Consider the following 12,500-nt stretch of genomic DNA (forward strand, 5'->3'; position numbering starts at 1 on the left):
GAGAGAGAGAGAGAGAGAGAGAGAGAGAGAGAGACAGAGACAGAGACAGAGACAGAGACAGAGACAGAGACAGAGACAGGACATATAGACGTTCCCATATGTATATTCACATACATACAGTATGTAGACACATGCTCATTCACACATACACACACATCCATGCAGAGATGCTCAATTGCCAGGTCTTGAGAGACTTTGCCCTGGTCAGTGAGTTCTCTCTTCAAGCATACTCCTATAAACCCCAGTCCACCACCCACCCACCCTCCTCCCCTCCCTACACACCACAATACCATAGACCCTGGACGAGAAACCATGACAACGGCTCTGTCATTTCTTTAAAGTCTCTCCAGCCTTTCTTCTACTTCTGAGAGCAGAGCAGAGTTAGCCTCTCTCCTCAAAGAGCCACACTCGGCCTCATTCTGCGCCCCCACCCCACTCTCTCTTTTCTATCCCTCCATCTCTCGCTCTCTCCCTCTCTTGCTCTCTCTCTCTCTCCCTCTCTCTCCCTCTCTCCTGCCTCGCTCTCTCGCTCACAGGGAAGGAGGGTGGGAGAGGTGAGGGGGCGTGTTTGTAAGCAGATGAATAGGAAAGAGTAAGGTCATATGGAGAATGGAGACACACATATCTCTCTTGCTCTCTCTCTCTCTCTCTCTCACTCTAGCTCACTCTTGAGTCTGCCTCTTTCTCAGTACAGTGACACACACACACACACACACACTCTCTCTCTCTAATGCAAGCACATACATCTGCAAAGTGTAATCTGACCTCTAACCCCACCCTAATCTGAGCCCTAACCCCAACCCTAATCTGAACCATAACCTTGACGCTAATCTGAACCCTAACCCTTCTTTTCAATCCTAACCCAACTCTTTATTAGTATGTTGTCTCCTGTTGACTCAACACGGAACACTGAATTCATTAGCAGAACTAACTGGAACAAGTTTGAACATCGTGTCACTAATAATCCCAGAACAGATGTAGAATAGATTGAGGATTATCAATTTAAAGATTTATTATTTTTTCTATATAAATAATATACAGTCATGACTGAATTTGTTGTTAAGCATGTTAAAGGTGAAGCCTATCTGACCATCTCCAATCAGCTGACTGCGGTGACTACAGTTGGTGACTACAGTTGGTGACTACAGTTGGTGACTACAGCTGTCCATAGTATTGACAAGTTTAACCTGCATGGGACTGCAGCCAACCTTGCTGGACGTGGCTGCAAGAGAAAAATGGACCCCAGACTGAACAGAAAGATGGAAATTGCAAATTGCAAAGTGCAAAGTGCAAATTGGAAGAGAAAGAGCCCAATGCTCGCAGAAAAAAAAAACACCATGCCTATTTTGATAAATGGAGGAGGTTTGGCTATGTTTTGGGGCTGGTTTCCTGCGTTCCTATATCTGTGCAGGGCACAATTACATCTTAACTCTAGAAGCATCCTGGAGCGAAACATACATACACACACACACACAGACACACACACACACACACACACACACACACACACACACACACACACACACACACACAGCTAAAAGCCATGAGCAAGGGCTGAAACATGGTGTCTGCAGGAGGCACCCTTTAAACTGGAGACAGCTGGGGCAGTTTGCACAGGAAGAGTGAGATACGCTACCTGCTGGCACAAGTGCCATTAAAAGCTGCAGAAGATGTGAGTGATTGCCTCTTAAGGCCCTGTAGTGCCCTATTATGTGAAGGGCACCATCATTTTAGTCTGTGCAATTTTCATCTGTTTTATTTTCTAAAATATTTTGTTGAGGGAAGAGTCGCAAGAGGAGCCTGGTTTGCAATAAACATGGAATAAACAATGATGATTTTGGCAATTACATTTGTCATTTTAAATTATTTTGTTTTCTGGAAGAGTAAATATCTCTTTCGCGGAAGTAATATAATAGCCTTCTCTCTTGCACTCAGCAGACAGGGCCTCTTTTCTCTCCCACACACAGTCTTTAGCTAAATAGAACCATCCAGTCCCAGCGGCAGTCAACCCACACACACACACACACACACACACTCACACACAGAAAGAGGAAGGATACTGCAGGCTATGATGGTACCACAGCTGGCCCAGCTCAGCATGAGACCAGAGTCAGCAGAGCCTTCACACACACACACACACACACACACACACACACACACACACACACACACACATATACACGCACACGCACACACACACACACGTCCCCAGGCAGCATGATAGGAGAGGTTATAAGCATGAAAAGAGCTGTAATTGTGCAGAAGAACTAACATGTTAGACAGTGCAAGCGCAGACATGTGAGTGGAAGCAACTACACACACACACACACACACACACACACACACACACACACCATCTTGTTACTGTCTCTCTCTCCCAGATGCATCTGTCAGACAGGCAGTGTTTAGTGAGCACTGTGCTGTGCGATGCGGTGTGCTGTCGCATTGCGCTCCCCAGCCCACTTGAACCCCTGAAGGGTGCACTGATCTCAGGCTCCCATTAAAGACTGCACATTTACATCCACACCAGGCTGGGCGGCTGACAAACACTCAAAATACACACATATACACACACACATACACACACATACACACACACACACACAGACACACACATACACACACACACACACACACAGACACACACACACACACACACACACACACACCCACACACACAAAGCCTGAAAAATATAGTAGAAACGGCTTTATGATTTGTAAATTCTCTTGCTGCAGCATTGTTGTGGTATTGGTAATCTTTGTGTGTGTGTGTGTGTGTGTGTGTGTGTGTGTGTGTGTGTGTGTGTGTGTGTGTGTCTGTCTGTCTGTCTGTCTGTCTGTCTGTCTGTGTATGTACTGTATAGATATATCTATATACTGTATGTACTGATGCTTGCATAGTTGATTTCCAGAATAAGAAATGCATCATTCTTCTGTTGAAAAGACCATGTTTCTCGGAACTTTTGCAGCAGTTGTCCGATGATGGCTAAATAGTCTTTCATGGAATGGTGTTTGGACATAGTGTGTGTGTGTGTGTGTGTGTGTGTATGAACCACTTTCAAAGTGAATGCATACAGTACTTTCAAATGTCTCCCTTCTTTCTTGTGAGCAAACAAACCCCTGTTTGCATGTCTTATTATTTCCTGTGTAAGAGAATGGAAAGTGGATAAGGCATCTGATTGCTGTTTTCTTTGTATCATTTGGAAAAAAAAGAAGACACTACGTTTGTCTGCGTGTCTCTTATTTTTCTTTTTCCTTTCTTCCTTTCTGTCCTGCCTGTTTGCTGCTGATATGTGTGGCGACCCCCCCCCCCCTCCCTCCAACCTGACCCGCTGAACCCCAAAACCCCCATTTTGTCCTTACGCCACCCAGAGGGTACAGAAGGCTGCCAAAATCAAGAAAAAGGCGGTGTGTAAAACTAAACAAACAAATCCAGTTATCCATCCGTAGAGAGAAACACCTCAGCCCATCCCTTTCATTATCCTTTCTGCCTCATCCATGTGCGTGTGTGTGGGTGTGCGTGTGCGTGTGCGTGTGCGTGTGCGTGTGCGTGTGCGTGTGTGTGTGTGTGTGGGTGTGTGGGTGTGTGGGTGTATGTGTGTGTGTGTTCACTCTGACCCTAGTGTGTGTAACTACACTACACTGCTAAGTATATATTCTTTAATACATCAATATTGATGTAGATGACCCCCCCCCACACACACATGAGTCCATTCTGCATGCCTCCCCCCACATGAGTCCATTCTGCATGTGTGTGTGTGTGTGCATGTGTTTGTGTGTATGTGTGTGTGTGTGTGTCTGTGTGCTCTCCCCATCTGTGCATGTGTCTTTCCATACACAAGTGCATGTCTGCATGCATTTGCATGACAATGTCCACCTCTTTTTGCATGTGTGATTGTGTGTGTTTGATCCTGAGACAGTCTCTCATGAACCATACAGTACGTGTCTCCCAAGAAAAGCCCAAACATTTCCCCAGATGGGTCTCCAAGTCTGAGATTCAAAGACATCCCTCTCAATGTCAGACTACTAAAGGTGATGATACATGGGGCAACTTCTTGAGCAATGTTGCTGGGCAACCATATAAACAGTTCCATTTATTATGATTGGATAATCATGACAACTTGCCTACTGATGATAAAGTTCTCCAGAAAATAAACTGTTGCCCAATATCAATGAGAACATGCCAGAACCACAATAATGAGGAACATTGCCCAGCAACATTGCTCAAAATGTTGCCCCATGTATCATCAGCCTAAGACTTCATATTTGTACATATTATAAATTCTGTTTTGTTCAATATTAGTGCAGTTTTGCGAGGCAGTAAACCTTCATTACTCTAATTCATGTCCCCTCCGAGCAAAGTGACTGTGATGGAAGCGTAATGCAATTAGCCTTCAGCCCAACACTAATTGGCTGTGATCGGTTGTAGCGATCGTTTGCTTTTCCCTGGCACTGTAGAATAGAATAGGTCTCTTTCTGTGTCCCTGATGCCAGCCCAACTCAGGTGATGCCATCACTGATTGGGATCAATATGGAAACTTCAGGAGCCTCTGTCTCTGACCTGTCAATCACTGTCAGTCTCGTCTCTCTGCACGGGTGTGTTCTTTCTGTGTGCTGTGTGTGCCTATTTATATTGATATTTATATTTATATTTCCGTATCTCGCTGTAAACAGATGGTTCTGGATCGGACCTGGCTGAGACCTGAGCCAGATCAGTTCCACAGTCAACTGTTCTCTGTTGAGTGTGAGTGTGTTTGAGTGTGTGTGAGTGTGTGTGTGTGTGTGTGTGTGTGTGTGTGTGTGTGTGTGTGTGTGTGTTACCCCCTGTCATGCTAAAACATAATGCAAACATCTAAACAAGCACATTCTGCCAGACATGATTGACTGATGGCCTGTCAGCGTGGATGTTTTCATTGTTTGTTTGTTTGTTTGTTTGTTTGTTTGTCTAAAATAAACACGAAACACCTCGAGACACTGTTGTGTAGAGGAACCCCCCTGTAGCTTTGCCCTGCACAGCTGAACACAGACACACACACACACACACACACACACACACACACACACACAGACGCTGTTGAGTGTGTTCCACAGGCTTATCCCAGACGGCAGAGTATGTGTGCTGTATGAGGGTGTGATTTATAAACAAGCCACTAAAATCACCCCAGTGTCCACACATCCACAGACATACAGTGTGTGTGTGTGTGTGTGTGTGTGTGTGTGTGTGTGTGTGTGTGTGTGTGTACAATATGGCACCCTGGTGGGCCCTTATAGCAAACCTGTACCAGGGTTAATATGTCTCTTTATTTCTCTCCTCCTCTCTCTGACATTTCTTTTCTCTTCTCTCCCTTCCCCCTGGACCTCTCTCTCTGTCTCCCTCTGTTTCTCGCCCCTTCTCTACCTCTTTATTTGTGCTCTCTCTCTCTCTCTGGCTCTACTATCTGTCTATATTTCCATATCTCATCTCCCCATCCATGATCTCTATCACTTTCTTTATCTGTTACTCTATCAACTTTCCCAATCTCTCTTTCAATCTACTTCTGAATTCCCCTCTCTCTCTCTTTCTATCTCGCTCTCTCTCCACCCTCTCTCTCTCTCTTTCTATCTCTCTCTCTCTCTCTCTCTCTCTCTCTCTCTCTCTCTCTGTAGAGCCCGGAAGGTGATGCCCAGACTCTGACTGAGGTTGATCTCTTCATTTCAACCCAGAGGATCAAAGTCCTCAATGCAGACACACAGGTAAGGGTGTGCACATGCACACACACACACACACGCACACACACACACACACACACACACACACACACACACACACACACACACACACACACACACACACACACACACACACACACACATTTTGTGGGTCTATGAAACACACAAACAATTACTGTATATTACCCCTGTAATATACCCATACATACAGTATGCCCACACACACCCTCACACTCACACACAGAATACCAACACAAAGTAGCACTCATTGAGAAAGATGCATGCATAGCCTCAGCTTGTAAACAGCTCTGTAAAGTCCTTTATCACAGAGTGACATTATGGACAGTCCTTTCTCATAGAGCCATGCTGTACCCTCCACTGCAATCCAACCGAGGCCACTGATCCTCAGCACTCCCATTCTCCCACGGACCGGCCGATCAGATTATTATGATTACATCATCTGCATTTTGTGCGGTCATTTCTCACGACGCCACCACTCCCGAGCGACTCCCCATAAAGAGGAGATTAGCGAGCAGTTTAAGTCTAAAAGCCTCGGAGTGAACATCTGTCATCAGCCGGCTAGCTCTGGCCAAGGGCTCAGTGGCGCCGGGCAACAGTGACCTTACAGGAGAGAGGGCATGAGACAGATGTGCCCGCTGCGGGGCATTGCCCGCCTTGGGGTGGAGGGTGCAGTGAGAGGGCACTGCCGAAGATGCCCTCGCTCTCCTCAGGGTTCAGCGGGTACAGACATGGTACATTAGGAGGAAGCTGTTGGAGGAAGAGCTCTTAGGGACCAAAGGGCTTTGCTTGTTATTATGAAGCATAGGGCTGATTTTCTCCTCTTTCCCTCTCCTGTTTTCTCCTCTCTTCTCCACTCTTCTCCTCTCCTCCTTCCTCACCTCTCTTCCTCTCCTCTTTTTTTCTCTTCTCTTCTCCTCTCTCCTCTGTCTCTTAGTAGACTGTTTGTGCGTGGGTCGACTGGCAGAGTACTCTGATCTCTTCTCTTGCTGCAATGCAGTGGCTGTCTGCTCCCTCTGCTTCTACCTCTCTAGCTCCCTCCCTATGTCTTTCTGTCTTTCTTTCTTTCTTTCTTTCTCCCCCTTCCTCTCTCTCTCTGTCTTTCCTTCTTTCTTTCTCCCTCTCTTCCTCTGCCGCTAGCAGTTCCTGTGGCGGGGAGCGGCACCCACCCCTCAGACAGTCTCCAGAAGCCCACTGCCCCCCCGGCCCCTGGGCCCTGTCTTGGTGGCAGACAGCGCTCAGCCATATTAATCAGTCTGGCCAATGAGCAGGAGGGCAAGGGAAAGGGGGAGGGCTGGGGGGTTGCCAGAGTGGTCTGAATTCAGCCAACAAGAGCTGGCTCTGTGTGAAGTAGAATACAGCAGCTGGTTTTGAGAACATGATCATTTTCAGCTATGAAGAGTCAGAGATGTTGGTTGCCAGATTTAGTCCTAAATGGGCTTTCTGGGTGCCAGGTTGGTGGGAATTCCTCTTGTAGAAGCTGCACTGAGTCGCGGACTGTAGAATGTGATGTATCACTAGGTTACGAGGGTTAACCACTCCATATCTGTGTATGTGTGTTTTTGTGTCTGTGTTTGTGTATTTCATTTGTTGGTGCAGTCATTGTGCGTGTGTGTCTGCTTTAGGGAGCTTAGGGTATATTTCACGTGTGTGTGTGTGTGTGTGTGTGTGTGTGTGTGTGTGTGTGTGTGTGCGTGTGTGTGTGTGTGTGTGTGTGTGTGTGTGTGTGTGTGTGTGTGTGTGTGTTTGTATGAGGATGTGGAATCCTCCACTATGCGTTACCACTATGTGATAGCCACGGCTATCAGGTTTCCATCCCTGGTTTTCACTGCTATTGTAGTTGGGCCATTAAGTCCAGGCCAGGTCATGTGAGGTCAGATGGAAACACTGCCATCACAACGTCTGTCCTTTTTGTATGTAAAGCCCTCTCATCCCTCTCTGGATGGTTTTGATCGTTTGCTCAGGAGACCATGATGGACAACGCGCTGCGGACGATCTCGTACATTGCGGACATTGGGAACATCGTGGTGCTGATGGCGCGTCGGCGCATGCCCCGCACGGCTTCGCAGGACTGCATCGAGACCACGCCCGGCGCACCCGAGGCCAAGAAACAGTACAAAATGATCTGCCACGTGTTCGAGTCAGAGGATGTAAGTGTGTGTGTGTCTCTGTGTGTGTGTGTGTGTGTGTGTGTGTGTGTGAAGCAGTACAAGATGTTCTCCTAAATCTTCGATTTAGAGGATGTAATTGTGTGTGTGTGTGTGTGTGTGCTTTTCAAAAAGAAACATGTACTGCTTTGCTACATACAGCGGGGAAAATAAATATTGAACACATCAACATTTTTTTCAGTAAGTATACTGCCAGTGAGGCTATTTGCATGAAATTTTCACCAGACATTAGTATTAACTTAGGTAATCCACACATATAAAAAATCCAAACATTAATGTTCATAAGTAGAGTTATGAGTAAAAAAGTGGAATGCCACAGGAAAAAAGTATTGAACAAGCCTACTGAAATTTCTTAAATACTTAAATACTAAATACCCATTCTTTTAAACAGATAGTCTTTTAATATTGAAGATTCCAGGGGTCCCGCTTGTAAATCCTGATCTTTAGGTAACCTACAAAACTGTTCAATTAGATTTAAGTCAGGGCCTGAATTTCCTTTCTCTGAAACCAATTGAGAGTTTCCTTCGCTGAATGCTTTGGATCATTGTCCTGCTGGAAGGTCTAGCCATGTCTCATCCTCATTGTTCTGGTGGATGGCAATATTCTCCCAGAAAAAATGGCTCCATTCATCATTTCTTCAACTGTATAAAGTCTGCCAGTACCATGAGATGAAAAACAGCCCCACACCGTGATGCCTCCACCTCCAAACTTCACTGTTGGTATGGTATTTTTAGGGTGATGCACAGTGCCATTTCTCCTCCAAATATGGTGTGTAGTATGACATCCAAAGTGTTAAATTTTGCTCTCACCTGACCAGAATACATTCTCTTAGTATTTCATAGGCTTGTCCAAATGTTGTGTAGCAAACTTTCAATGAGCTTCGACATGTTTTTCTTCAGTAATAGAGTCATGTGGGGTGAGCGTGCATAGAGGCCATGGCGATGGAGTGCATTACCTATGATTTTCTTTGTAACAATTGAACCTGCTGCCTCCAAGTCTTTCTGGAGTGGTCTTTGGCTCTTAGGCTACACTTCTGACTATCCTTCTGACTTCCTGGTCAGAAATCTTGTGAGAAGATCCTGTGCATGGCCGATTGATGATGCAGTGATGTTCCTTCCACTTGCAGATAATGGCTCCAATACTGCTTACTGGATGATTCTGAAGTTTTGAAATGCATCTGTAACCAGTTCCATTGATATGTTTTGCAACAATAATGTTGCAAAGGTCTTGGAAGAGCTCTTTGCTTTTACCCATCATGACATGTTTCTTGTGTGACAACTTGGTAACGAAAAAACCTTTTTATAGCTCATCAATATGTACTAACCCAGCTTACATTAATTTGCACAGATAGGAGGGATAATTACTCTCTAACTATGTATAGATTCCAGTTTGTTCCTTGCCATTCCTTGCCTTTGTGTACTGTTTTTTCTTAGTGTGTTCAATACTTTTTCCCTGTGCCATTCCACTTTTTTACTCATAACTCTACTTAGGGACATTAATATTTGGATTTTTTTTAATATTTGTGGATTACCTAAGTTAATACTAATGTCTGTAGAAAATGTTATGCGAATAGCCTCTCTGGAAGTACACTTACTGAAAAAAATGTTGACGTGTTCAATACTTATTTTCTCTGCTGTATGATATCTGGTGCTTATGAATATGTGATATTACTACAACTACTATTACTACTGCTGATGCTATGCAAGAGTGTTAATGTGAGTGTGAATATGCATCCTAACAGGACATTGCATTTGATGTGTCTTTTTGGGTAAACTGGAGTGAGCGCAGGCCTTTTATATGTGCATCAAAGCCCGCGCTGCTGTCTGGCCTGGAGCCTGTTCCATGGGTCGGCTGGAGTCTGCACGGCCCAGGGTGCCAGGCAGCTACTGACGTGCTTTTGATGTTTTAGGAACATCACTAAAACACACACACACACACACACACACACACACTTTTTTACTTTTTTAAAACACCAGCACAGTGAAACATATGCACACTCTCTTTCTCTCTCTCTGTTTCTCTCTCTTTCTCTCTTTCTCTCTCACTCTCTCTCTTTCACTCTCTCTCCCTCTTTCTCTCTCACTCTCTGTCTCTCTTTCTCTCTCTCTCTCTCTCTCTCTCTCTCTCTCTCTCTCTCTCTCTCTCTCTCTCCATCCCTTAGACAGCAGAGGTGGGTCAGGTCCCTCTCTGTCTTCCCCTGCTGATGTGCCCAGTAGGGAGCTGTACCGGCTCCTTAGTTAACACAAATGGCATTTAAACACATCAGTCACTTTAAAACACTCCTGGCAGGCAAACCCAGAGCAGGCAATGAATATTACACCACACACACACACACACACACACACACACACACACACACACACACACAGGAATGGGCTGAGAGATGTGTTTCCTCCAGAATGTTCTATTGATCTGAATAATTCAGTCCCTCTGCTTACATCTCCTCTCCCCTCCCCTCCTCTCCTCTCCCCTTTTCTCCTCTCCTCTCCCCTCTTCTCCCCTCCTCTCCTCTCCCCTCTTCTCCTCTCCTCTCCCCGCCCCTCCTCTCCTCTTTTCTCCTCTCCTCTCCCCTCTTCTCCCCTCCTCTCCTCTCCCCTCCCCTCCCCTCCCCTCCTCTCCCCTTTTCTCCTCTCCTCTCCCCTCCTCTCCCCTCTTCTCCTCTCCTCTCCCCTTTTCTCCTCTCCTCTCCCCTCTTCTCCCCTCCTCTCCTCTCCCCTCTTCTCCTCTCCTCTCCCCGCCCCTCCTCTCCTCTTTTCTCCTCTCCTCTCCCCTCTTCTCCCCTCCTCTCCTCTCCCCTCCCCTCCCCTCCCCTCCTCTCCCCTTTTCTCCTCTCCTCTCCCCTCCTCTCCCCTCTTCTCCTCTCCTCTCCCCTTTTCTCCTCTCCTCTCCCCTCCTCTCCTCACCCCTTCTCTCCTTTCCCCTCCTCTCCTCTCCTCTCCCCTCTTCTCCTCTCCTCTCTGTTCATCTGTATCCTCTTCCTCTCTTTCTTATTATCTCTCTCACTCTCTCCCTCGCTCTCTTTCTCTCTTTCTTTCTCTCTCTCCCCTCCTATCAACTTCTTTTCACCACACTTCTCTCTCTTTCTCTCCCCTCCTACTCTCTTTCTCTTTCTGTCCCCCTCTCCCTCTCTCCATCCCTCTAACCTCTCTATCCCTCCTCTGTGTCCAGGCCCAGCTCATAGCCCAGTCCATTGGTCAGGCGTTCAGCGTGGCCTATCAGGAGTTCCTGCGGGCCAACGGCATCAACCCCGAGGACCTGAGCCAGAAGGAGTACAGCGACATCATCAACACGCAGGAGATGTACAATGACGACCTCATCCACTTCTCCAACTCCGACAACTGCAAAGAGGTCAGACACACACACACACACACACACACACACACAAAAACACACACAGGCTGTGTGCTCAGACCGTGCCATCTATCATTTCACTCCCTCTCTCCCTCTCTCTCTCCTTCTCTCTCTCTCCGCCCTTGATCTTGCTCCTTCTGACCCATCTGGATGGCCTGTGAAACAGAGAGAGCTCAGGGAAGCTGTGGGCTAAACAGTTGTCCTTTACGTACTGAGCATAGAGAGTACATAATGAGGTGGCATTTAATCCTGCAGAGGTCACTGGAATGTTCTAGAATGCCATATTTACATTCTATTTCTTTAGATACTTTTCTCTATAGAGTGTCCCAGTGACTTCCGTTTTACTTCCGCTACAAGGGACCTATCTTTCAAAAAAATATGAACGGGAGTTAATGGAGAGATAACAATTATTTTTTGGTCCAGTTTGAATTGTGCCACGAATTTCACATATGATGTGTGTGAATTTAAAAGATAATTTTTCACGTCAAGAAAGTACTGTTGTTCGATAGACTTCAAAAGTTGGTTTTGTACGAATCCGCTCAGTGGACTACATCTCCCGTCTCGAACGATGTACGTCACCAACGTAATGAAACGATAAGATTAGAAGCTAGCTGTTATGCTAGTTAACGGTTGCATCTTGCTGCCTGCTATGTCACTTAACAGTATCTAATATACAGTCTATGGACGAATACAACTTACCTGATGTGTTTAATCCTCTGACTCATGGTATTTTCATCGGCAAGGAAAGCCCAATTAAGACCTGTTGCTGGTATGCTTGTACAATCTAGTGTGGCTGTGAATGAGCTAACGTCACTAGCGCGACTGATGGGTTTGTAGTCGTTGGAATTACGATCTTTCACAATGTTGTAATTCAATAGTTACGAAACAAACTGCAAATGTCTTTATATGAAAAATTGTCTTTAAAATTGACAAACATCATATGGGTAATTCAAGGCACAAGTCAACTGGGACCAGAAAATAATTTATTTTTCGCCATAGACTGCCGTTCAAATTTTTTTGAAAGATAGGTCCCATGGAGGCAAATGGAAGTGGCGTTGGACACTCTATAAGTGACTAAGAAACAGCGCAGAGAAAAAAAACTAATGTCGGAGAAGAAACAAGCATTCAGGACTGTGTGTGTGTGTGTGTGTGTGTGGATGTGTGTGTGTGTGTGTGTGTGTGTGTGTGTGTGTGTGTGTGCGTGTGTGTGTGTGTGCATGTGTGTGTTTGCATGTGTGTGTGTGTGTTTGTCTC

The 12,500-nt window shown here is 45.9% G+C and overlaps 1 protein-coding gene across 1 annotated transcript in view; it reads left to right on the forward strand.

Annotated features, from left to right (window-relative positions):
- apba2b (amyloid beta (A4) precursor protein-binding, family A, member 2b) overlaps positions 1 to 12,500 on the forward strand; it is a 35,093-nt gene that overhangs the window by 17,395 nt on the left and 5,198 nt on the right. Inside the window, exons 7-10 of the mRNA XM_076292703.1 lie at positions 3,373 to 3,408; positions 5,647 to 5,733; positions 7,692 to 7,877; positions 11,064 to 11,243. Coding sequence (XP_076148818.1) covers positions 3,373 to 3,408; positions 5,647 to 5,733; positions 7,692 to 7,877; positions 11,064 to 11,243 — 489 coding nt within the window. The remainder of the gene's footprint in view (positions 1 to 3,372; positions 3,409 to 5,646; positions 5,734 to 7,691; positions 7,878 to 11,063; positions 11,244 to 12,500) is intronic.

Source organism: Alosa pseudoharengus, unplaced genomic scaffold (genome assembly GCF_046254945.1).
Source record: "Alosa pseudoharengus isolate Yale_2024_CS ecotype anadromous, Long Island Sound unplaced genomic scaffold, YU_APseudo_1.1 YU_APseudo_1.1_scf_19, whole genome shotgun sequence".
Classification (NCBI taxonomy): Eukaryota; Metazoa; Chordata; class Actinopteri; order Clupeiformes; family Clupeidae; genus Alosa; species Alosa pseudoharengus.